The sequence below is a fragment of the Heptranchias perlo genome, chromosome 11, assembly GCF_035084215.1.
Source record: "Heptranchias perlo isolate sHepPer1 chromosome 11, sHepPer1.hap1, whole genome shotgun sequence".
NCBI classification, from domain to species: Eukaryota; Metazoa; Chordata; class Chondrichthyes; order Hexanchiformes; family Hexanchidae; genus Heptranchias; species Heptranchias perlo.
This window is the reverse complement of record NC_090335.1, coordinates 42,384,579-42,412,076: the sequence shown is the minus strand read 5'-3', so window position 1 is coordinate 42,412,076 and position 27,498 is coordinate 42,384,579. Positions and strand designations below refer to the sequence as shown.

The following is a 27,498-nucleotide window of genomic DNA, read 5'->3' as shown; positions in this document are numbered from 1 at the left end:
CCCCGCCCGCTCCCCCGGGAGGAGGGCACTAGTAAAACAAAGCAGGTGACCCAGGCTGTATGCTGGAATTCAAATGTTTTGTGAAAAATAGTCATGAAGCTGGGAGGCGATAACATGTTCAAGGACTTTAGACGGAAACGACAGGTTAGGAATGGGCCGTTAATTGAGAGCTTTGAATAGTAGAGGGATATTGACTGAACAAAGAGAGTCTTTAACAATACCAGAGACATAGGGTCAGAAAAGATAAATAAGCGATCAGGATTGGGTGGGTAGAGGATCAATGGAACAGGAGTTTGGTCTCGTGGAAGAGATGAGATCGAAGACGGAATGGGAAGAGCAACTATAGAGGGACAGGGGATCAGATGTAAGGTGAGTGGGGCCTGGTGAGTGATATGGAACAGGGTGAGGGGAAGAGGCGGGGGAGGTGCTGGCAGACAGATGCATAAATGGTTTCAATCTTAAAGTCAAAGAAATCCATCTTCACACATTGTTGGAGGTGAGGGTGGAGGGGGCAGCGAGGAGGTGGTTTGTCATGGAGAAAAGGAAGCATGAGATGTCCTTGCCCTCTAGCACAATCCTGGAGTAACAGGAAGATTTGACCAAGGAGTGCAAGGCAAGGAAGAACTTAACATGGTCGAGCTAGTCTAGCGATGAATGACAATCGTGCACCGGGTGCACTTGAGTTTCAAAGTTAAGGGAATAACGATGGGAACTGTACTGGAAAAAAGGTCAGGAATAGAAGACAGTTAGTAATTTGATGGGAACAAAGGACAGAAGAAATAAATAGTTGCAGGGGAACATAAGAACATCAGAAATAGGAGCAGGAGCAGGCCTTACGGCCCCTCAAGCATGCTCCACCATTTAATAAGATTATGGCTGGTTTTCTATCTCAACTCTACTTTCCCGCCCTTTCCCATATCCCTTGATTCCCTTAGTGTCCAAAAATCTATTGATCTCAGTCTTGAATATACTTAATGACTGAGCATTCACAGCCTCTGGAGTAGAGAATTCCAAAGATTCACAATCCTCTGAGTGAAGAAATGTTTCCTCATCTCGGTCCTAAATAGCCAACCCCTTATCTTGAGACTATGACCCCTAGTTCTAGACTCTCCAGCCAGGGGAACGAGGGATGAGCTGAGTAATAAAGGCCATCTGAAACTTAACAAAAGATCAGGCTGAACTTAGATGATGTGATATCCCAGTAAGTTTTAGGTAAAAAATCTGTGACAGTTACAGTGGTGTACTTGGACTTTCAGGAAGCCTTTGACAAGATACCACACAGGAGACTATTGGAGAAGATTAAAGGGTATAGAATTAGGAGTAGGGCAGCAAATTGGACTAAACCTGATGATAAGGGAGGAAACAAAGAATAGGAGTTAAAGGCAGTTTCTGTGGGTAATCCCACAGGATTCTGTTCTGGAACCGCTTCTATTCACTGTGTATATCAATGATTTGAATATAGGGCTAGAGAGAGTGATATCCAAATTTGCAAACCAAACTAAAATAGGAGGCATAGTAAATAATTCTGAGGACCAAAGGAATCTTCAAGGGGATCCTGATAAGATGGCAAAACGAGCAAAAAAGTGCCAGATGAAATTCAATGTCAGTAAATGTGAGATGATACATTTTGGTTTTAAAAAAAGTATTATATTTTGAATGGAGGAAGGCTGGATGATGTGGAAGATCAGAGGGATTTGGGAGTTCAGATTCACAAGACATTAAAAGCAGCACCTCAAGTGGATAAGGCCATAAAAAAGCTAATGGAACACAGGGACTTATGGCAAGATTAACAGGTGATTTGATAGCAGTGTTTAAAATTATGAAGGCATGGGACAGAATAGAAAGAAAAAGACTATTTCCAGTGATTGATAGGTCTAGAATGAGGGGTCATAGATATAAGATTAAATGAGACCAATTTAGGACAGAGAGCGGAAGAAACTTTTTTTGTACAGAGGCTTGTGAGGCTGTGTGTAATTGAAACAGGGTCCATGTCAACATTTAAGAATAGGTTAGATAGGTGGTTGAAGGATATGGGATAAAAGGATATGGGAACATAGCACCAAAATGAACATAGCTTTTGAAGGGGGGGGGGTGAGGGAAGAGCGAATAAATTAAAATAACTAATTCATTTAACCAAACTTTTTACACTTAAGAACAAAATCAATTTAACTGCAGTTATAAGGAGTAATTGAATGAATTCACTCTCTTGGCATGTGCCAGAGTTCCCAATATGGGTACCAGCAGACGAAGTTCTGCATCAGGGGTGCAAATTCAGATAATGACCACTATAATGTTTGTACCTGTAAGAAGGCAATTCCAAACGCAACCCCAGCAATAATTCCCATGTTTGTCTCCATGAAGCTGGTCACCAACTCGTAGCAGCCCTATAAATCAAATCAATGAACAAGTAAATTATATTTTCTATTTCATCCTTATTAAAATATATTTATTCAGTCCTAAATGTGTTATTTCCATGAACCAATTGGATAATGACCATCTTTTTCATAAATTTCTTAAATTTTTCTTCCCTTCCAGATGCTGACACTTTGTGGAGGATGGTTCCATAGATGCCTGCAGCTGTCTGGTACCTTGCACAAGTGGTCATCCTTCATGTGAGTCTTGATAGTGAGTACCATCAGACTGTAGAAGGCATTTTGTGCCTAAACTTGTCATCCAACATTTTCCTCAACTTAGCAAAAGAGCACTAAGCTCAATTGCATTGTTCCAACTACTACTCCAGCTGAGATCAGCTGACTTTGCATACACCCGAGATCGGACCTGGGACCTTCTGGTTTGTGTAGTTTATTGTTGTACCAGGATGCACCTTTACCCACCGGATTATTGAGGGAACTGTGACCATTTGCAGTCCAATACACTAAAGTTATCTTGAAACCAGGAATGTGGACAGACTATTAAATTTCTGAAACAAAAAAACCACTACCTAACATTTCCAATTCTTTGTTCATCAACACACTTTGCCTAACCAAAGGGTTGATGGGTGATTTACTGTTGAACCATTGCCAATACCAGTCTGTAATTGGCCATCAGGGAATGTAGGAGAGCAGCCTATGAGACTCTTCCTCCATTTTCCCTCCCTATCTGCCAATGGGGAAGCATCTGGCCTATGCGCTACACTTGCCCACAGCAGGACAGCTGGAGGTGAAGAACTCAGCAAGTGAAGAGGGTGATATGCAAGGGTGGAAACTGTACTCCATCATTTTGTGACACCGCACCACCTTTCTTATAGCGGTTTTATTTGAATGTGTTGTAATAATTTGAAACAGTTACCAATGTCAGTAATATATAATAAGTGGCATTAACTTTCTTAACCAACTGAGTCCCTTGACTCATCGTAATGATTTTTAGTAATGCATTAATTACAAAAATAATCTTCAAAATTGATAGCAAGGACTAATTGAACAGTAACAATGTATTTGCATGTACATGGCAGTGGACAACTGAGAATAGGCCTGAAAATTCCATGTCCTGACCTGTTGACGTTCCCTTCAGATAATTAATTACCAGGTATACTATAGGATAAATTTTGTGAGGCACCATGTCACCAGCAGCCAGCACATATTGGTTAATTATAGAAGCATTACATGTGCACCCCATAAATACCTCTGTTGAAGAAAGGACTTAGTCTTCAGCAAAGATCAAAGAAACCCCTCACTCTTCACTGAATTTCTTTCTTTTAAAGACAAATGAATGGTGTAATGGCACCCCAATAGACTATGTCATGGTTTTACACTCATTACAATCTCAGCCATATGTCCTTGGGGGATACAGCAGACTAACAGGTACCACCACAAAAGGTGGGAGGTTGGTAAAAAATTGATAATGTAGTAGATGGTTGCTGAGTGATATCAGCAGAGGCCGAACAGCTGATTTGCTGGCTGTCTGCTTTCTTGGCTGGGGTAGGGGAAGCTCAAAATTTTATTTTAGAAAACACAAAAGTAATAGCTATAATACAACAGTGCAACATCTCATCACAGTGCTCCAGTAACTGTTAACTGTGTACATAATGTTCATCAGAGTCCAGCGACTCTACAGTTCATTGCCCAACAAACCTGAAGCGCACACATTTTATTTTAAAAGGAATATTAGAGAAAGTATTTATTTCCACACAATCCTTCTCAATGTGAGGTGGTAGATTTTGGTAAAAAAATAAAAAAGGGGAAAATTCTACTTTGAAAGGGGGAATGCTGATATTGTGGAAGAGCAGAGGTATTTGGGGGTTCAGATTCACAAGAGATTAAAAGTAGCTCCTCACATGGATATGGTGATTAAAAAAAGTGAATGGAATCCTGAGTTTTATGGCAAGAGGTATAAAATATAAAAATCAAGACATAATAGTGAATGTATATAAAACCGTAGTGAGACCGCAGTTGGAGAACTTGTGCAGTTTTAGGCTGCACACTAGGAAGCATGTTGAAGCAATAGAGAGGTTACAGCGCAGATTCACTAGGATGCTGCCTGGTATGACAAAATACAAATGCAAAGAAAGAGTTGAAAAAATGTGGCTGTTTTTGTTAGAACAGAGGAGATTAAGGAGTGATTTGATAGCGATGTTTTAAAATTCTGAAGGGATGGGATACAGTATGGACAAAATCCATGAGCTCTTTGCACTTGATATTGGAGGTGAAGATTGGAGGTGGGAGAGGATATAGGTTTGAGGAAATGGGTTGTCATGCAGAAAAGGAGCCTTGAGTTGTCTTTGCCTTCCAGGATGATCGTGGAGTGGTAGGAAGATTTGGCTGATGAAAATGAGGCATAATAATGCTTGACATGGCCAAGCAAAATCTGGCCATGAATGACTGGACCACTTTTGCTTCAGGCACTTTAGTTTGTGGCCCTCTGACTTAAGGTAACATTGATGAACTGTATCGGGAGCTACAGCAGTGGTAGGAGATTGTGAGTGTCTTGGTAGGAATGAAGGTAGAAGTGATGAAGCAGTTGAGCAGGTCAACAGCAGCAGAGGTATTAAAATGGGTGAAAGGCTGGATAAGAGAGAGTTGGTAATTTGAGTGATTTAGTGAGGGAGCGGGCAAAAGTTTTATTCAGGGGTAGACAGTGATGGTAATGGGATTGGGGAAGGAAGGAGGGTGTAGTAGTGAGGCGAGAAAGTAAACAGAGATAGCTTTTTAATGATCAAGAACTCTGGAGTAGAGATGGTGAGAGCAAGGAGGTGGCTGTGGGTGGGGAAGTTTAAACGAAGAATAAGATTTAATGAGGACAGGAGGGCAGAGAGGGTACTAGGGGGAGTATAGATGTAGGTTTAAATATGCAAAGATGAGTTGCTTGGTCCAGAGGCTAAGGGAGGAGGGAAAGAGGATATTTCGATAAGGAACTGGACTTGGGATTTGAGAGGACAGTAAATGGCAAGGATTTTAACTGAGAAGATGGAGAAGATGCTAGTGGAATAGAGGCAAAGGCCAAGGTGGGACTTGGCAACAAGAGCTACACAATGGTGGGTTGGTCGGGCTAGTGATGGAATATGTAGCAGGGTGGGGAGGTTTCAGTGTGGGGGAAGGAATTGCTGCCCTTAAACCAGTTTCCCTGCCTCTCCCTCGACTCCAGTAATACCTTCTTCTCCCTTTTCCATCCACAATGAAGGCATGGATGGCGAGGGCCTTGTTCATGAGGAAGTGAATTTTCTCAAGGGCGCCACAATGTGGAACTATGATTGATGAACTCGCCAGAAGCAAATTGGATGAGATGTTCATCAGGAGTGGAGGAAGAGAATGCTGAGGTTGGCGGTGATTTTTTCTATGATGGATATGGCAGAGAACATGGAGGATAAATGGGAGTAAGTGGCTGAAGTCTGCAATGACAACCAACATCTGCACTTAAATGTACATAAAGGGAGACCTTAGATGAAAAGGGTAGTGGCAAAGAGCTTAGTATAGGAAGAAAGATTAATAGGGTAGGAGCAGATAGGAGAAAAGTAACCAGTCCAATAGGTGAGGGCTTGTCTTAAGGGGGAAGCTTCTAGGCAAGAGACAACAGTGGAGAAAAGTCCAGTTTGGGAGCCAGCAGGAGAGGGAAGGTTCAGCTTGGAGCCAGTGATGGGTAAAGTCTAGTCGAGAAGCTAGCAACGGAGCAAAGTCCAATTCAGGAGCTTGTTGAGGACTGATATTTGATCTAGAAGACAATGGAGGAATGATCCAGGAGGTGGTGGAGGGGATGGGCATGATCCAGTAGCCATTGGAGGAGTGAAGTATGGGCCTAGAGTCAACAGAGGAGCAAAGTAACGTGCAGGAAACCAGGGCAGGATCCAGCCCTGGGAACCGGCAGGACAGTGAAGCTCAGTCTGGGAAACCAGCAGAACAGCCGACTTCTGCTCAGGAGCCAGCAGAGCAGTGAACTTCTCTCCAGGAGCCAACACAACAGCAGAGTTCAGCCCTGAAGCCATCAGAGCAGTGGAGATCAGCTCAGGAACCCAGGAAATAACTTTGGATAAATAAGGGTTATCTTATGGTTGCAGGCAGAGACCCCCAAGCATTCCAGTAACAGAGCAGTGTCCCTGTGACAACGGAGTACAGAAGATCAAGTAAAGGAAAAATACCAGTGGTGGAAACAAGTTTCACATAAAGGTACCATCTCCCTCCCCAAAGATAACACTTTTATCTTTAGGGGAGGGGGACAGTCATTGTATATTTAACACATTAACCATTTGAAATGAGAAGGGAACAGTGATGGTGCATAGCTATCGTGAGAGGGGAAGAGTATTGTAATTATCATTATTCATTCTTTTCAGTGAAGACCACATTAAATAGTTTATACATTACATTTTTCAGGTGAAGATGTATATTTCAAAAACTGGGTAGAAATTTGGTAGTCAATGGGTTAATAAAAATTTAACAGTCTCTCAAAAATGATTCTGTGAAATTGAGATTGATGAAAAATATCAGGATACAGATGGTCAAAATAAAAGATTGATTTCCAACTAATTTCAGGACCATCAACATTGCAGTTGATGTTTAATGGGCCAAACAATTGCCTCCCAGTGGTTCATTAATTATGCTGTAATAGCACCATTATATTACAGAATGAAAAATAAATTCAATACAAAAGGGATTCCATGTCGATGCTGTCCCATTTTATTGGTTGTGCAGGAGAACATCAAAAACAAAAACCTGTATTAAAACATTTTCTAATGGTAATTTCTTCTTCCACAAAGGTTTTTCACTTTTTTTCATGTTTTAAATGATGCAAGTCAATTCAAGTTGTCTGAAATATTGTAGTGTCCGCTCATTACCCCACTCCTCCCCCACTGATCTTCATTGCAATCTCCCTATCTCTGTAACCTCCTCCAGCCCCACAACCCTCCGAGAACTCTGAGTTCCACTTGTCCACCCCCCATTTCACTCCACCATTGACGGCCGTGCCTTCAGCCTTCAGCCTAAACTCTGGAATTCCCTCCCTAAATCTCTCTGCCTCTCCACCTCTCTTTCCTCCTTTAAGACACTCCTTAAAATCTATCTCTTTGAGCAAGCTTTTGGTCACCTGTCCTGATGTCTCCCTTTTTGGCTTGCTGTCAATTTTTGTCTGATTATGCTCCTGTAAAGCGTCGTAGGATGTTTTACTATGCTAAAGGTGCTATATAAATGCAAGTTGTTTTTGCAAGAACTTAAATTTGGGTTCAAAAGTTATCTGGCTCTAACAGGTAGCCTTAGAGAGGCACTCGCTCAATGTAAACAGATGTCCAGCATCTATGTTTACAGACACTGAAAATGTGTCTTGTTATAACTTCAGAACAGAATCAATAGGGACCTCATGATTTTATACATATTTTTTAGTAAAAGTTCTAAGGAAATATTAGTTGGGAAAGTAAACGAACAGAAGTTAGCATCTGTTCCCCATGGGGGATGGGCAGCAGAAGATAGTACTGAAGTCAATTGAATCTGGTAGTGATTAATCCTTTATAACTTGGCTTATTAGTACCATGCTCACCTCCGAGTCAGAAGATTGTTTGTTCAAGCACCACTAACGGACTTGAGCACATGATTTAGACTGATGCTTTAGTGCAGTATTGAGGGAGTGATGCATTGTCAGAAATGCCATCTTTCAGATAATCAGATAGATTTTCCTGCCATAGTGTTCGGTCATAAAGGATTGTCTGTGCAGGGTGGATGGAAGAAAATTGGGTGGGCAGAATCATCTACGCGATTTCTCATATATTTAAATTATTGGGCAGAAAAATCAAGCTGGCTCTGTCAGATGTGTGATCCTCCCCACCTGACTTTCCTCTGCACCCTGCCCAGGTAGTCTTACGTTATGCCCAAGCATTTTAACAGGAATATCTGCCTTGAGATATTAAACTGGGGTCCTATCTGCCTGCTCAGGTGGATGTTTAAAATTCCAAAGCAAGTTGAGGAAGAGCAGGAAGTTCTCCCAGTGTCTAACATTCTTCCTTCATATAGTCACCACCAAAACAGATTAATTGGTCATTCATTAAGTTGCTGTTTGTGGGACTTTGTGAGCAGATTGTGTTTGTCTGCATAACAACAGTGACTGCACTTTATAGGTTATTCATTGGTTGTAAAGCGATTTGGGGTATCCCGAGGTGAATGAGCTTACTATAATTAAAAGTTCTTTCTTTACTACATTTCATGTCTTTTGCGCATTCAAAAATAAAGGTGGAGTACATACAAAATCCAAATCACTGCTGCAGTAAATGGGCCTAAGCTCCCTATATATTTTCAAACCGTGGCAAGGCTTAAAATATACCTGCTGGTAGACTTTAGTGGCAGCAATCGTCATGTTCCGTAAATCCTCTGGGTTACAGTCACTGCTGTTTATACAGCAACTCCGGGGAATGCCATGTTCAGACCAGTAGGTGCTGGTGCTCCAGTTTGTATAGTTCTGCACACCACAGCAGCGCAGCTGCAAAAGAAAAACATTTGATTTGTGTAAGTTTGTCATTGCTGAGAGAGTGAGAAATAGAGAGAATCAAAAAGAGAAAGAGAAGGAGATTAAGAAAGAAAGAAAAACAGAAAGAAAGAAAAATAGAAAGCAAGACTTCCTGGAAAACAAAAAACACCAAACCTAATGGGCCAGATTTTGCTGTCAAAATGATGGTGAGGCTAATGGCACTCACCGCTATTTATGCGCAAATTATACAGCAACTTCAGGCGAGGGGCAGATGCACGATTAAACGCGAATATCCAAAAGTTGCTGTCCGAGTTGCTCCGCTCCGCCGTTAGCTTTGTGAAAACGGCATCTTGCTGCCTGCCTCACCATTGAAATTCACTGAACGGCGTGAAGTTGCTGTATTTGAGCGGTAGATATGAACTAAACTCACCACAGAAAGTTATGCCTTGTCATTTCAAGTCAAAGTACCTTTTAACGATGTGATAAGTGTTAATTACTGCCAATCAACTTCTCTGGCACTGATAATTGACTTTTACAAGTGTGGAGTCTCATTCCTTCAGGAATTAATTGTTGTTGGAGATTTAAAAAATCTAAAATTATTAATTTCAATTTTTTTTTTACTTTTTCTTTCTGCCTCATTTTTCCCTCTCTCTTAATCCAATCTTTCTTTCCCTCTCTTTATTTTTCTTTCTGTACCTGATTTAACATTGTAAATTAGAGTGGATGAATTCACTTTCTTCTCAGTCCTTGCACAGTTTATTTCTCAATCTTTCAATCTGATGGGTTAAAGAGACACACAGTTGGTTGCCCTGTTCACTTAGGTCCCAGATGCCCTGGATTCCTGGTGCCGTTTTCAGCTCGCACTTACAGCAACTTGCAATGCAAAAAATTAAAAAAGGTAAATGTGCAAGGGCAAGTCTAACAATCAGCAGATGCCGTTAGATGTCCTGCTACAGCAAAACCTAAGCCATTGTTTACAGTGGTCTCAAAGAAACAGAAAGAGAGAGAGCTCTTAAATGCAATGTTATCATGTTGTCATGAGGTTTCCGTATAGCAGCCCAGAAGTGAATGAACAAACTCATTATACCAGAGACTGGCAGATGTGAGCTTTAGGCATCCTCAGACCTCATCCGTGTAAACAGTGTCAAATCCTCACTCATTCAGAGTGAGAATTGGTTTAAAAATATAGGCTGGGATTTCCAGCCCCCCTCGGCCAATTTTTCTGCAGAAATAGGGTGAGCTGGGGTTCTGCCACATCCTTGTCCATTCCTACATCCCTGCAATTTCCTGCCAGAAGTGACAAGTGGCGTACAATACGTCAGCCCGTACATGGGCAGGCATATTGTGATGTATTTCTATTATTTGCACATCATCATCCAATGTATATTCTGTCGTTTGTGCCTGAGTAATGCTGGATACAAGGGACGCCTGTTCATCCTTGGTGTCCAATGCTGTTATGGGTAGCCCACGGGCCATTTAATTGTCCAAAGTGCCTATGTAATCAATCACTGAGTAACGGATTGCATAAGCTTATGTGCCAAATTGAAAATAGTTGATTTTTTTTCTCACTTATCCTAGCAGTACAGAGTCTGCCAGCAGCCGTATGCTGTGACAGGCCTCTGAAGCTTGCCGCAGTCAATCTCTGCCCCCACTCCAGGCAGACCCCCTGGCAAGGACTGGGAAACAAGCCCATAAATGGCCGCAAGGCCAGAAAAATCAGCCGGAATCAGGAGCGCATGTTTGGAGCAGGTAGAAGACACACCATACCGAAGATGTGCCCCAATTCTGCAAAAACATAGGGCATGACTTTAACTCAGAAAAACGGGTGGGTTGGGGGCGGGAGGGGCAGTAAAAATTTTTAAATTATGAAACCCGCCCCCAACCCGCCCATTTCCGGTTTTAATGAAGGCGGGACAAGGGGTGGGAGACCAACCCACTCTTAGGAGGCGGGTCAGTCACTGAAAGCTTCCAAGTAGGCTGTGGGCCTCCATTTTAACAGATTTCTTGCTTTTAACCCCTGGGGGCTGGGATTCCTGCACCTTCTACTTCACGCCATGTAAGAGGAGGCGATAAGGCCCAAAACAGCAGGTAAGTTTATATAGCACAGCTTGTGAGCCGAGGAGCAGGAGTGCTTCCCCCAGGCCCAACAAGTCCATCTGCAGCGACCACAATCCTCCTATCTGCAGGACCGCCCCCCCCACCCAACGATCTACGACCCCCGACCCCCCCGATGACTGAGCCTCCCGACGATCAAGGCCCTCCCGAGGACTGAGCTCGCCACCCCCCCCACCCCCTACGATGACACCCCTCCCCATCTAAGGCTTACCTGATTGCATTCTCTTCCTCCCTCTTCTCCCATCCAACTGAGGCCTGCCTGACAATCAGGCCCGCCTCTCGGCAGTAAACAGTCAAAAAAAAAAGACGTCCTTACGTCAAAATTGTATGGCCGTCAGGGAAACCCGTACTTCCGGGTTTCCCGTCAAGAATTCTACACCCCTGCCCCCTTCCTGGCTCCCTGATAAAATCATTCCCATGTTTAAGTAGCTCTGAAAGGTGTCTCACTCTTTGTGATTATGAACTGCATTTTTAACTTTTCCATCCGATGATGACAGCTCTGGAAGTGAGTCTTACAGAAAATGCTGTAACACAGCTATAACACTATTGACTTCATGCAGAGAACATTTTTCTCTCCTCACTAGAGTGCCAATTCAGTTGAGTGAGAGATTAAAACCACATCTGAAGTCTTCAGATAACAGTAAGCATGCTGTGTGAAGGCCACACTATTGCTCAAAGGATTGTCCTTCCTGTAGAATAAACAGGATGTTTTGCAGGCAGCAAAAGTTCTAAGTGCTGTGAGTTAGTCTTTACTATCACTGAAAGAATTATAACTTGCTAATACTGGTGAGATATTCTGATCTGTGAGCAGAGCAAATTTCTCTGCTGAATTAAAATTGCTTAATAAAGAATATTGGAATGAATATGAGATCAGTTATTTACTTATCTTAAGAGGTGCATTTCTCAAACTGTTTGGATGAACAGCTTCCCACTGTACCAAAACATCTGCTAAAGCAAGCACACAAACTAAAAGCTCTTTAATAAGTTTCATTGTTGTTGAGCGACTTGACAGCATCACACCTGAGCCTGACATCAACATATGTCTACTTCCAAAAGGGGGCGCTGATCGTGATCAAAAGCAGCAACCCTGAATAACATCACCTTGCCTAACCTGGGGTGCCAATTCTAATGCCTCAACTGTCACCCCAGAGATCTTTTAATATTCAGCTCTCTGTGAGCTATGTTGTGTAAATACTGTTTCCACACAAACTCCCTCGGCACAGTGATTTATCTCGTATAGTAAATAACTGTGGAGGAGCAGTGATGGGCAATGCCAGAATACAGGGTATAGCTATGTCAGGTTAACTTTTCAACTCTAGTTTCAGTATTTATGAACTATGTAATTTATTGCAGCCAGTTTCCTTCTAATAGTCTTTGCCAACCCCAGTAGAAGAGAACTGCACTTGACACTGTTGTTATAAATGACTGATTTACTTACACTATTCTGTACATCATCCACTGCATGACTTTTCTCATCCTTTCCATTATAATTAAGAACGGCATCCGTGTAAGTCTTCAGAAAAATATCCTTGATCTGCGGAAGGACAAAACAAAACATTTACTATTTGGACAAAGAACAAAAGCTGCTGCTGATATTACTCAAAAACAACCTGCACTTTTACAACATAATGAAATATCCCAAAGCACTTTACGGGTGGGTCAGGGACTCGAACAAAAAGAGAACGGGATTAGGAGATGTGACTTAAAGCCCAGTAGAAGAGGTTTTGAGAAGGATTTTGAAGATGGGGAGAGAGGGAGTAAGGCAGAAGGATTGAGGAAGAGAATTCCACAGTATAGGTGGCCGAGGGCTCTGCCGCTGATGGTGGTGCGGTGGTGGGGGGAGGGGGGGCATATGATGGAAGAATGGAGGGTGTGGGCTTTACATGGTGCTAATCTTCATTTCATAAAGATTCCATTTATAGGCAATGGAAGAAACATCTCAGTTCTCAGACGCAGCTGTTACTTATTCACTGGGTTGAATTTTACCTAATTTCTAGTTTGTCATATTTTGCAATGTGTACCCTTTTTGTGCACTGCAAGTCTAAACACTCATTCTGCTTTCCACCCCTATTTGTTGCTAACTTTCTGTTTTGGGTCACTGTGAAGTTGGGGAGGTAGGAAGCTCACTCCAGTACTGATGTTGTGTCTACATTTTTACCTTTTAATTTTTGCCATATTTCTGTCACATTTTAAATTATTAATCAGCTACAAATCAATCTCTCCCTCACCCTCCCTCTCCCATTTACAACACCCAGGCTCCATGCACAACATGGCTCCACAGAAAACATATGCAACATCTTTTGGGGGGGGGGGGGGGGGAAGAAAAATTTTAATATTTGTCAAATTAAAATCTTTGTAATGGATGAACTAAAACACATTTTGCTACAATACAATGGAAATAATTGAACGGAGTCAGTATTGTGCACTATAATCAGCGGAGAGTTAAACTGAAACAATCCATTTCTAATTATTAGTTCTTGTATTTCTCATGCTAGTTTGGAGTAAATACATTGTACATAAAGCATATAATGGAGATTATAGGAATATTTGCAATATGGATGAAAATAGCAGAACAGGATAGAAATAAGGCAGAGGATTCGTGTGATCCTAATTCAAATAAAATTACAAATATACTTACCTCATGTCGAAACACAAACCCAGAAATGCCAGCAACCAGCTCTGCCAGGAATACCAGGGAGAGGAACATGGCATACTACAAACAGAGAAGCAATAATCTAAAAGTTAGTGATATTAAAGGTCATTGGGCAGATAAATCCAAAAACAAGTAGAATGGAATCCCAGCTTCTGCTAAACTATATAGCTCAAAAAACATAGACAGCACTGTAGCATCAGACATTCAGGGGTGTTTCAGAGTGAGACTAATAGGATAAACATCAAGATTTTGATTTTCCACAGAACAGGTGTTTTTTCCCCTCGCTATGCTGTTAGTTTTCTCTCCTCTCCTTGATCAGGTATGATCTATGGATGCCTTTCTATACCTCATCCAAGTGGCCCTTCTCGATATGTGAGCCTAGACAATGAGTGTCAGCAGGCTATTCACCTGCAGGGAAGCAACCAAGCTGAGCCCAATCCTGTCCTCACCTGACGTCCATACACGTGCACTTCCAGGTTGTTAATTATCAGGAATGAGAACGCTGCCAGATTTTCTACTTCCCTAGCTGACTTCAGCTGGTGGTATGGGTGCTGAGGCCAACTGCAGCATCCCTACCACAGGCCGAGATCAGCTAAATCGGCACTGATTGTGGATCACATGATTTGTATGGCTTAGCTGCTCACCGTCTTAACCAACTGAGCCATGGGGAGCCCAGGTAACAGTGTATTGATCACTGGACCAGTGGAATTCCACACCACCGAAAAAGCAGCATTTTCATTTTGCGCACATACAAAATCACAATAAAATAGTGGGGAGACAGAAAAAGGGAACAGAAAAATACATACTTTCACTGTGGATAGTTAAGAGAGGAAAATATTTTTAATCAATCTCAGTGGGAGTAGGTAAGTTGCCCAAATGTTAAAAAGCAACATTTAAATATGAGCGTGCTGCAGCACAAACTCAGTGCACCACAGAGTGACGGGACACATGTTCAGGCCTGTGGGTTGGCACCCATTGCGTTCATAGCTTTAGCCTTGCTGCTTTCGGGAGGCACTGAGTAAAGGTCAGCTGCTTATAAAAAATAAATCATGCATATTACTGAGGTCTTGTACACCTTCTAATAGGTCATTTGAAAGCAGGATCTGCAGAGGCCTAGAAACAAGTTGCTCATTCACCATCTTAGCCATGTGGCATAAGTAGACCCAAGGACGGGAAAGATGAAAATAAGTTCTTACTTTTTAAAAAAAAGTTTAAATTATAGTAACTTAGGGAGAAAGGCACCCTAAATGTCCACCCAATTTATAGTTTTGGAAAGAGAAATATACAGCAGGTCAGACAGCATCTGCGAAGAGAAAAGGCAGGTTAATGTGTAGCATGTAACTCCCTTCCTCAGACTCCTACAGATGCTGACTGACCTGCCATGTATTTCTGCCATTTGTTGGTTTGATTACAAGATGTCCGGCATTTGCTGTTTTTTTTCTTTTTCTTTTTTTTTAAACAGTTTTGGATTTATGTAGGTTTTTCCCTTTCATTCCCTTCCTGAGAATATACTTTGTGTATAGTAAAACTAAAGAATTGATTCCCTAATACACCTCCTTCCAACCTGTCTGTAGGACTAAGTATCAGTGAAAATATGTGCAAGTCAGTCTGCCATTGTACCATGTGCTACCTGAGAAACTGGGAGAGGATGTAACAAGTACACAGCTGCAGTCTGCATACCCTCACCACATTTTAAATAGTACCAGCCCACTACCTTCACCAGAATGTCAAACTTGCCAAGATGCTTGAAAGACTTTTTTTTAAAGAAATCAAATTACATTCTTAAATTAGCAGATTGACAGAATTGCATTATTTATTTTACCAGCAGTTGAGGCATACAACTTCAATAACGATCCCTTCGATGAAGGCCTTTTCAGATATGCACAATATCAGAGTTTAACATAGTAAAACGTTAATGTAGTGAAACCGTTTATATGCTACTTACCAATTTCAACATCCATGGGCTTCCACGACATGTTGCAAAGCAACCAAAGAGGCCAAAAACGACAATAGCAGTGCCAGTCCCGATGAGTACGTACGGGGCATTTGTGGAATTCTCGGCGACGAGTGAGATGTAAGTGCCTAAGGTGAGTTTACCCCATACTCCAACAGCCAATAGGACAACGCCTGTGATCTGCAAAAGAAGAAAACCTCCTTCAGCATACACAGAACTTTTAAAGGAGAATTACTTTCTCACATTTTGAAGATAGGAAAAATGCTGAAGGAGAACAGAAAGTGCATTAAAATGAAGCTCCAATGATGCCACAATGGGACAGTATTTAGGGAGAGACTAGCGATGGTACAGCTCGAGTGCTCCAAATTATACGTCTCTTTGATGACACAACATAGAGGATTAAACCCCAGCTTCAGAAGAGCAACCCATACAACCACACCTGTCATAGGCCCTGGGTTGTCTGGGACAACCTGATTTAAGTGGTGAATAAATTGTGTGTCTCTCTTGAACTAACAGGACTGATAATTCGGTGTTCAGTCAGATGCTTCTCCCTCGCTAATGAAAGAGTACGAAAATGCTTGTTGGAGGAGGGTTATCCCAGCATTCACAATGCAAGTGAAAAAGCCACTATCAAAACTACAGCTGCTTAATGGCTTCTGATTGCCAGTGTGATTTTTAATAATAGGAGAGCGCTGATGACATACTCGGCTCTTTTCAATTATTAGAATGTGAATAATGGTACAGCGGGACCCTAAAATTAGTTTTTAACTTTAAAACTTACATTTTTTGGTGTGACCTTGTACTAGCTGTTTTTACTCTTACTAGTGGTCTGCCTAACAACATAGTGTTGCATATTTGCCTATTTTATACTGCATTTCTGGTATTCCACCTAAGTGGATGTTGCAGTGACGTGAAAATTGCAGAATAAAAGCAGCATACCTAGTGTAATACCAGAATCAGATCCCTTATAGGAGCTTTAGGCTTAAGAGGTGGGTTGCTATGATACACTGAAATGTGCAAATGGAGACTGAAGGCAGCCTCAAGACCTTACATGCAGTCAAAAACAAGTGAACCTGATTTTGGTTATTTCTTCCTCATTTTGTTGATTAGTTGGTCCAGCAGTTGAGAGGCATGCATACTGCACCAGCCTCATTTACCTTTCATGCTGTATTTTTCCTTGTTGTCAATTTTGAGGAATTTCTATCTATATATATATATGTTGACTGGAATCTTAATCAGGCCTGATTCACTCCTCAGAAGGGACCATTTTTCTTAGTTCTGTTAAGAATGAAAAACGTCCAAACACTGTATAATGTTTCTTAAAAGAATCTGGGCAAGATTTGAATAATGATCTGGCATAATTTGGAAGAATATCTTTGTTTAAAGAGTGATTTCAAAGTTAACTTTTTCAACCATAACTTCAGTTAATGAAAGCACCACTTAAAAAAAAAAGTTTGAAAAGTAACATCTGATCAAATCAGTTGTAGTTTAGTCAACATGTGAAAAGATACATTAATATTCACTTCAGTTTCCAAAATAAGCATTCCATTGCTATCGAACGCTTATGTTAACAGTTTCACACTGACCATGTTTCACATTTACAATCTCAAATCAGTAGTGGGAAACTATAGGATGGAAGTGAGCAGCAAATGACCAGTAGTGAAAAGATCAGATGAGGCTGAGAAATATCAAGCTTGAATAACAACTAAATTACCTGAACTTGAGACAGAGAGAACACAAATAATTATATCATTGGTGAGGATGTCACTTTTGGTAACAACGGTGTTTCTTGAAACAGGAACTGAATATTCCTATAAATCAGGAAAATGTTTAGAATTTTTTTTTCCTGTGTTCCCCAAATATGAGCACACAATGATGTAACATGTTAAACACTACTGCGAAAAAGGTTTGATCAAGGCAGTTTTATACGTAGTGTGTGTATATGTGTGTGTGTCACACATGAAAAAATCAACAGCAGTGACCCTGGATGACTTCTTCCCCTATCTGGCCTAAAGTTGCTGAGGCCAACCTATGTGCCCTCATAACCACCCTGGTGGAGAGCAGCTAACTCAGCAATGACCAAAGGTCGAACCCCAAAAATCCCAAACTGCATTCCTTATTTTACATTCTTCCAATAACAGACCACAGTAGTGTATGGTACTGACGAATAAGCACTGGTTGTTTCAATGATTTGATTGTCCAATGCATGCATCTGACTGGTACCAGAGGGATACTGGCCCTGTGTGTAACCCAGAAAGTGCAAAAGCAATTACCACTGTCGGCCGCTTCCAACCCAAACTCTAACAAAGCAGCCTTGATTAAACTTTTCTGTGAAAGCTTTGCATTGTTTCAGAGTGATCACATGATTCTATTTATGTTACAGTTGAGATTTTTCATATAAATCATATGCTTATTTTAAAAAAATACTGCAATGCTTCTGATAAGCGATATTTTGACAATATTTTCTTTGTATAGCACAACCTGGTGACATTCTTGTTGGCCTAGGTGCATGTTTTTAAACAAACCGATTACTTTTGAGTTTTTAGAGAAACCAAATTTCTGGGGAATCATTTTTTTCCTGAAGGCTGAACATGTGAAGACATGTTGCTGTAACGTCAGTGCCCAAGCAAGAAAAGACACTTTCAACTTTTTAATTAGAGTCACTTCTTACTAACTGTTGAATTCAAAACTGACAATAAAACCAGCAGCAGTTCCTTGAAATGTTCATTTTAGTCCAGTATTAAAACCCTTGTAAGGAAAGGACACAATATAGTCCAGGTCACCATGCAGTCTTACGTGGAACCTTCACATATGCAGGAACCAATAAACCACAGAGAATAAAGCCTGAAAAAAATATAGGAGAACAGGAGGGACAATGTGGTACAATGGATTAACATACTGCCCTTTTTCACCTCCAAGATTTCAGCTTGAAGGCAACCCAGGCTGATAGTCACCTCATTCTCGTCACCGTAAGTGTCTCATGTGAAATGAGTTTGGGAACGCTCTAGTGGGCATGAATCCACTCCGGGAAACTACCATCAATTGATCACTAAATTGACAGGCAACTCATAGTGCATAGGAATGGGGATGGATTGAAATTTTATAATGGTATAGTTGTGGATGCTCTGAGGTTGAGAATTTCTGTATATTGTCAGAACAGTGTCAGCTTGGCTCAGTGAGGCACTCTTGCCTTTTATTTAACTTGTTCTTGGGATGTCGATGACGCGGGTAAGGCTGCATTTATTGCCCATCCCTAGTTGGTGGGCCTTCTCTTTAAACTGCTGCAATTCTTGTGGTGATGCTGCTCCCACACTGGTGTTAGGTAAGGAATTCCAGGATTTTGACCCAGAGATGATGAAAGAGCGGCCCCCGGAGTCAGAAGGTTGTGGGTTCAACTCCCACATCAGAATCTTACAGGCTGACACTCCAATGCAGTACTGAGGGACGGCTGCATTTTTGGAGGTGCTGTCTTTCAGATGAGATGTTAAGCCAAGGTTTCATCTGCCTGTTCAGATGAAGATCCCAAGACACAATTTGAAGGGCAGGGGAGGTGCCTTGGCCAACATTTATCCCTCAACCAACATCACGAAAAAAAAGATTATCTGGTCATCTATCTCACTGTTGTTTTGTGAGACCTTGCAATGTGCAACTTGACTGCTGTGTTTGCCTACATAACAACAGTAGCTGCACTTCAAAACTAATTCATTGGCTGTGAAACATTTTGAGACATCCTGAGAACACGAATGGTGCTGTACAAATGCAAGTTCTTTCTTCATTGTTGGGAGAGAATAAAGGGACCTTTATCAGGCCTGGGAATACTGGATGCAGACACTACTTGTAAAAATGTAACAATTTCCATTCTCTCTCTCTGATATCCATTATCTTGATGTATATATTTATATATTATACTTAAAAATAAGCCTGGCTTGAAAACTTCAGCTTAGAGATAGCCCTGGAAATGCACCACCGCAGTAATTCACTACAGAAAAGGTGGCACTGTTATTATTACCAGAGGCTAATTTATCAGTGCAGTACAATGAAATGTGCAGGTACAGGGTTGCTCTGTGTATTGATGGAAACTGATAAGGAATTAGGAATAAAGCGAGAGAGAGCGAGAGATGGATGTATTTTCTAATCCATTAACATGCAGTGCAACATGTTGAGAGGTTGGAACCTGTGCAGAAATACAAAGGAGCAGCTTTAAATTGGTTCAATAAATTGATACATTTTGGTTTTGATTTTTAAGATGGATAACAATGTTTGCAGGAATTACTTATTTTGGTGAATGTGACTTAATTAAAAAAACTTGGCCAGGGATTCCTGCCCTGATTGCCATCCAGCACCCTGCTGGAATAACATGTGAATGTGTGGGCGAGGATAGGATCAGGCTCAGGCATGAGGACCAACATGGAATATTAGTCTACCAGCATTCTGGACCTGAAACTCCTGGGGTGGGAATCCGGTGGACAATGACCGGCAGAACCGGGTATTGCCAAGTGGGGACAGAGGTGGGTGGGACTTCTGTCTGGCCTCTGGAAGGCTGGCAATTTAAAAGGAGGCAGGGCCGGCGGGATGGTATTATCTGCCAGATTTTCCGCTGATCCCTCATCCCGAGTCTAATCGTACTGGACACTAGCAAGATACTGGTATCCAGTACTATGCAGCAGCGGAAGTGGGGCCCGTAGGGGTTTCCAGGCCGGGGTCATCACCCGCAAACCCCTAGGATGCTCCAGAAGATTGACTCTTGCAGAATTTAAAAGCTGCAATCCTAAAGGGAAGAATATAATTGCACTAGAGGGTGCAGAGAAGATTTACGAGGATGTTGCCAGGACTGGAGAATTTTAGCTATGATGAAAGATTAGATAGGCTGGGGTTGTTTTCCTTGGAACAAAGGAGGCTGAGGGGTGATTTGATTGAGGTGTACAAAATTATGAGGGGCCTCGATAGAGTGGATAGGAAGGACCTATTTCCCTTAGCGGAGGGGTCAATAACCAGGGGGCTTATATTTAAAGTTATTGGTAGAAGGATTAGAGTGGAAATGAGGAAAAATATTTTCACCCAGAACGTGGTGGGGGTCTGGAACTCACTGCCCGAGAGGGTGGTAGAGTCAGAAACCCTCATCACATTTAAAAAAAAACTTGGATGTGCACCTGAAGAGCCATGGACCAAATGCGGGAAAGTGGGATTAGGCTGGATGGCTCGTTTCTCAGCCGGCGCAGACACGATGGGCCGAATGGCCTCCTTCTGTGCCGTAAATTTTCTATTTTCTAAAAGCTGAATTGACTGGGAGCCAATTCCACTGGCCATAATATTTTTTTTGACAGTCCTATCGGCTTCCACTAAACACAGTTTTTCAGTGCCGCATTTTCCATTAGAAGTTGCTCAAGATGCACCGCTGCAGACATGGGCATCCATCAGATTTATTTAAATCCCCTGACTCCATACTCTGGCAGAAACAAGCTCTCAGTCCACTGGTGGATTGAAATTCCTGTTGCGTAACAGTTACAGGATCACAGATTGTCACGGTCTCCATGTTTAAGCTTGCACATGAATAACGGTTTACTAAGGTACTAGAGAGCTGTTGCTGTTGGTGGAGCCATGCCCCACCATGAGTTACTGGCTTTAGGCCATTGTAACCTACATCTTTAGGTCATAAACAGAAAAGTTAGAAAGTGGGTAGGAAAAAAATATACGATCCTTTTGCTGGCAAGTGTGAAAGATTAGCATTACAGTGATACTTTTAGTTTAAAAAAAAAACTCATTTGGGACAAAACTGAAAGCATACAATTCCTCTAAGAGATTGACATTTTAAACTCTGACATAATATATAAACACAAGTTTAAGGTCAGTAACAAAATACATGATTTTGACTTATTTTTTAAAGGGGCACATATAACATAGAAACAGTAAAAAGGAATGTATTTCTGAGCAGAGTGCTGGAGGTGAAAACCTTAGAATCGTTTAAGAAACAGTTAGATGCAGCATTGGGGGAGGAGTGTAGGTCTGTTCTGGATGTATTAAGATGGGCCGAATGTCTTTCCTCATCCATGTATATTTTGCGAAAAAGCAAACTGTGAAGTGTATCACTTACGATAATCAGTTTGAAATTTGGCAAATGCCAAGCATTTACAAACACAACCATATCTAAATTCACCCCTCCTTCTCAAATACATGATTTAATTCTCTGCACCCAAAATTTCAACCAGCCACACACACACAGAAAAAGAAATAATCCCTACGAACCCCCCTCCCCCAACCAAAAGGAAAAAATAATTCCAACTACTCACACCCCCTCCCACAAAGAAAGAAGTAGACGCAACTACTGTCCCTTCCTCAACCAAATATTTTTTTATCTGTCTTCACAGTAGAAGACACAAAAATCATACAGTGGGGAACCAAGGGTCTAATGAGAATGAGGAACTTAAAGTAATTAAGATTAGTAAGAAAAAATACTGGCGAAATTAATGGGACTAAAAGCTGACAAATCCCCTGGACCTGATGGCCTACATCCTAGGGTTTTAAAAGAGGTGGCTGCAGAGATAGTGGATGCATTGATTTTGATCTTCCAGAATTCCCTAGATTCTAAAATGGTCCCCGTGGATTGGAAGGTAGAAAATGTAACCCCGCTATTCAAGAAAGGAGGGAGAGAGAAAACAGGGAACTGACATCAGTGGTAAGGAAAATGCTAGAATCTATTATTAAGGACATAGTAACAGGGCACATAGAAAGTCGTAATATGATTAGGCAGAGTCAATACGGTTTTAAGAAAGGGAAATCGTGTTTGACAAATCTAAGAATTTTTTGATGGTGTAACTAGCAGGCTAGATAAAGGGGAACCAGTGGATGTAGTATATTTGGATTTTCAAGAGGCTTGCGATAAGATGCCACACAAGAGGTTGTTACACAAGATTAGGGCTCGTGGGATGCAGGGTAATATATTAGCATCGATTGAAGATTGGTTAAAGGACAGCAAACAGAGAGTAGGAATAAACGGGTCATTTTTGGGTTGGCAGTTTGTAACTAGTGGGATGCCGCAAGGATCAGTGCTTGGACCTCAGCTGTTTACAATCTATATCAATGACTTAGATGAGGGGACTGGGTGTAATGTAACAAGTTTGCTGGTGATACAAAGCTAGGTGGGAAAGTAAGCTGTGAGGAGGATGCCAAGAGGCTGCAAAGGGATATAGACAGATTAAGTGAGTGGGCAAGAAGATGGCAGATGGAGTATAATGTGGGGAAATGTGAAATTATCCATTTTGGTGGGAAGAATAGAAAAGCAGAATATTTTTTTAAAAGGTGAGGGGCCAAGAACTGTTGATATTCAGAGGGATTTGGGTGTGCTTGTACACGAATCACAGAAAGTTAACATGCAGGTACAGCAAGCAATTAGGAAGGCAAATGGTATGTTAGCCTTTATTGCAAGAGGGTTGGAGTATAAGAGTAAGGAGGTCTTGCTGCAATTATATAGGGCTCTGGTGAGACCACACCTGGAGTACTATGTACAGTTTTGGTCTCCTTACCTAAGGAAGGATATACTTGCCTTAGAGGGTATGCAACAAAGGTTCACTAGATTGATTCCTGGGATGAGGGTTGTCCAAAGAGGAGAGGTTGAGTAGTATGGGCCTATATTCTCTGGAATTTAGAAGAATGAGAGGTGAGCTCATTGAAACATCTAAAATTCTTAGAGGACTTGACAGGGTAGATGTTGAGAGGCTGACTCTCCTGGCAGGAGAGTCTAAAACTGGGGGTCATAGTCTCAAGATAAGGGGTCGGCCATTTAGGACCGAGATGAGGAAAAATTTCTTTACTCAGAGGGTTGTGACTCTTTGGAATTCTCTACCCCAGAGGGCTGTGGATGCTCAGTCGTTGAGTATATTCAAGACTGAGATCGATAGATTTTTGGACACTAAGGGAATCAAGGGATATGGGGATAGGGCAGGAAAGTGGAGTTGAAGTAGATGATCAGCCATGATCTTACTGAATGGCAGAGCAAGCTCGGGGGGCCGTATGGCCTGCTCCTGCTCCTATTTCTTATGTTCTTATCCAAGCATTCATCAAATTCCAGCCAATCAGAGATGTCCAAAATTCCAAACAAATCAAGTTTAAAAATATGGTACATTTCTCAACACATGAACACATGTTTTCCAGGTTATGGAAATAAAGCAATTGCTTTTTGCTTTTGCATAATCTCCCTGCTATTGCAAACAATGTGTGAATATTAATTGCAGATTTAGAGGGATCCGTTGGCTAACTCAGTGTATTTCCTATACTTTGGCACCATCTAGTGGAGCTGGTTTGTAATTACTTTACGCCCCACTAATGCTATATCAACACTTAGAACTTTTTAAAATGTGGTATTCTTAACCTTAAAACAATTTTAAATTGATGTGTTTTCCCAGCTCTTACAATAAAACAAATCTGGAATTTCAGACAACTGCACAGTTATATCTAGCAATTCATACTGTACAAATATTCAGTCTATTGCTTTTTTCTTTTACTTTGGAGGAGAAGGAACAAACTGCTGGTCACATACAAACAGAGAAAATTGCAATGAATTTTTGAAATGATGTACAATAACTTTGGGTGAATGTAATAGACCAGAATAGAAAGGGTTAATCGGGGCAGCAGTAGATCCTACTGCTACTTCGATAATGATGGAATCTGCTGGTTTAGTACACTGTGCTTTGTTTTTTTTAGAGAACAAGGTTACTGAGTGCATTGTAGCTGTGGGAAATGTTACTTTTCACCTGAGAAACATGATAGTTTAATCTTAAGCCACAACATTTTGTAATAGCTAATTGGTGTCTGGACTGTTCTGCATGTTTTGAGCAGATAGCCCTGCGTGGGAAATGGATAAGAAAGTGCAATCTGTGGGAATAGACAAGATAGTACACAAATGGCCTTGTAGTAGTGCTGAGGTTGGGAGGATCTGAAAACCTGGGAATCGACAGCTCACTCCCAAGGTAGAATATTTATCAGAAATGGAAAGAATGTTTTTCTGATAAAATGCCATGGATTGGAGGTACCCATGGATAGGAGGCACAAAGACTTAAGTATTGGTTCTGCAGGAAGAAAAATCTTTGACACATTCTCTTAATCAGAGAGTGTGAGAACAATATAGCTGGTGAGACATGCTGTAAGGGTATAAAAGGACAGGGTCTGCACCTAGGCTGAAAGCTTCGGTGAATCCTGCATAGAAGAAAGAAACCTTGGTTGTCATAGCTCCCAGGGCAGAGATAATATCATTGTAATCATTGTGTCCTGGGTGGGAAGGTTGCCTCATAGTGGAATGCTATCATTCTGCTATGATCAATGTTGCGGCTGTGCTGCGGTCTGTCATAAATTACGATCAAATTGATTTTATATACATACATAGGTAGTCGTGTCTGATTTTACAGGTCTGAACCCAAATTATATTTAGAGATACGGTACACGATTTGCTAACGCAGGGCTTCAGACAGCAAAGTAGCATCGGGAGTTACGGGGGTCAGAAGATGGTATTCTGTAGGGAGAGTGTGGATCGGTGGAGGGGCGCTCTCCGGACAGTGGTGGTCGATACTCACGTCCAAGTGACCCGTAAGAGAGTCTGGGCGGCAGAGGGCTTATACTTCAGTTATGTGGAGAGATTAGAGAAGCTGTGATTATCCTGCTTAGAGCAGAGAAGGTTAAGAGGAGATTTAATAAAGGTGTTCAAAATTATGAGGGGTTTTGATAGAGTAAATAGGGAGAAACTGTTTCCACTGGCAGGAGGGTCGGTAACCAGAGGACACAGATTTAAGGTAATTGGCAAAAGAAGCAGATGGGAGATGAGGAGAATTTTTTTTACGCAGCAAGTTGTTATGATCTGGAATGCACTACCTGAAAGGGTGGTGGAAGCAGATTCAATAGTAACTTTCAAAAGGGAATTGGGCAAATACTTGAAGGGGAAAAAATTGCAGGGCTACAGGAAAAGAGCAGGGTCTGGGACTAATTGGATAGCTCTTTCAAAGAGCCAGCACAGGCACGATGGGCCGAATGGTCTCGTTCTGTGCTGTATGATTCAATGATTCTATTTAAATGCAAATAAAGATATTAGTTTATTTGGTCTAATGTATGTGGTAACTTCTGCCATCTTGAAAAGAGTTTGGTAACATAGCATGAGATTATGTTAAATTCATAAAATTACTGCAAGTGGGTTAATTGTTAGCTTCTTGGTTATGCATCTTTGTGAGGAAAGAGTACAGAAAGGAGACATCTTTTGGACTGTTGGAGAGAAGGTCTGTTTATGGGACCACTGTAAGACTGTAGAGAGAGAAATCCGTTCTAAAAAACCTGATGTGACAACAACCAATTTTTCCCCTTCCTTCTTAAAGTCACTGACTCCTGATAGGACACAGTTCCATTGGTGCGAACAAATCACCTCAGCCAAGCCACCACTTTTCATGTGCAAACCTAGATAGTAAGTGTTGGCAGATTGTTTAACCATTGGTGACTAAATCCAATCTGTCCACGTATGTGCCTTTTCCACCAGGTGCCTTTTCCACCAGGAAGTCATTGAACAGTGATCAAGAACTGGGCCCTTGGCTGACTTCTTACCTTCCTTACCCAGGATACTGAAGGGATGAAACATGATATCTTGTGATTTGTATGGTTCAGTACCACACCCTCAGCTGTTGGGAGGGTGTGGCATGAGAGCTTATTCTTTCATTTTATTAGTGACAACACTTTGTTGAAAACATAAAATGAAAGGAAATAAAATCTCAAAAGTGTAAGCTGTTGACATTTCTGAGGCAGTGGAATCATTGCCCGCTCCTACGTAACAGCCAGATCATTTTCTCTGAAATTAATCTTATGTTGTTTGGAGAACTCTAAGCCTGACAGAAATCTATTCATCACAGGCTTCAAAAAATATAATCAATTATAAATAAAATGGGTGAAATTGGTTTCTTTTAAGTTGAAGAGATTGATGGGTTTTGGTGCTACCGACAGGAAAACTTGCTCAGGAGGAAATATATTCTACTCAATTGCACAATGATCCCTCAATGTAATAAACAGGGATGCCTGTATCTGTGTTACTCTGATGAAATGCTGGGTAGAGGCAGTGTGGGAACAGACATTTTGTAGAGAACTCCACCTCATGTGTCATCACATCATGAATAAGGAGCAGTGGGCTTTAAAGCAGCCTATGGTGTTACAAGGATAACCGCTAGATAGAGGCAATAGAGGCAGTGTGGGAGCATACATCTTCCATAGAACGCCCCCTAATGTGACATCAAGACATTATCCTCCAATCATTCAGTGCAGGAAGAAGTTCAATGCTTTGACATGAGTGGTCAATGTGAGTGAGGTCAACTGTCAAGTGGCCTCTCCTACCAACTACACCACCAGCCGCATCCACTGCTCCACGTACTACACCCCCATCACCCACACACCAACAAACTCCATCAGTACTCTACTCTTCCAATCAGATGGTTCCTCTCACCCTCACACATTACCACTGTTGCAAGCCGCCCAACCACAACTCATAGGCCACACACACTGGCAGCTATTCAATCATGACAAGCACATCACCCAGACACATGTCCTGCTTTCTTGCAGGAGAAGGTGGCGCATATCAAGAGGCAGCAAGTGGCAGTGGCATTTAGCCCCTCGAGCCTGTTCCACCATTCAATGAGATCATGATGGACCTCTGACCTAACTTAGCCCCATATCCCTTAAAACCCTTGGTTCACAGAAATCTACCAATCTCAGATTTAGAATTCCCAACGAGCTAGCATCAACTGCTGTTTGCAGAAGAGTGTTTCAAACTTCTCCCACCCTCAGCATGTAGAAGCATTTCCTAACTTCATTCCTGCACGTCCTGGCTCTAAATGTTAGGCTATGTCCCCTAGTCCTAGTATTCAAGTATAGGAGACCTCCA

At 41.6% G+C, this 27,498-nt stretch overlaps 1 protein-coding gene and 1 long non-coding RNA gene across 5 annotated transcripts in view; one reads left to right on the top strand and one right to left on the bottom strand.

Annotated features, from left to right (window-relative positions):
- The window catches only part of LOC137327249 (uncharacterized), a 31,112-nt gene extending 24,038 nt beyond the window's left edge, over nt 1-7,074 (top strand). For both annotated transcript variants that reach the window (XR_010964406.1, XR_010964407.1), the window contains one exon: nt 2,536-7,074. This is a non-coding gene — a long non-coding RNA (uncharacterized lncRNA). The remainder of the gene's footprint in view (nt 1-2,535) is intronic.
- Nucleotides 1-27,498, bottom strand: part of tspan7 (tetraspanin 7) — a 92,054-nt gene that overhangs the window by 2,561 nt on the left and 61,995 nt on the right. For all 3 annotated transcript variants that reach the window (XM_067992869.1, XM_067992868.1, XM_067992870.1), the window contains exons 2-6: nt 15,591-15,779; nt 13,631-13,705; nt 12,431-12,526; nt 8,734-8,889; nt 2,301-2,384 (exon numbers count right to left, since the gene is read on the bottom strand). In XM_067992869.1, the coding sequence (XP_067848970.1) occupies nt 2,301-2,384; nt 8,734-8,889; nt 12,431-12,526; nt 13,631-13,705; nt 15,591-15,779 (600 nt within the window). The remainder of the gene's footprint in view (nt 1-2,300; nt 2,385-8,733; nt 8,890-12,430; nt 12,527-13,630; nt 13,706-15,590; nt 15,780-27,498) is intronic.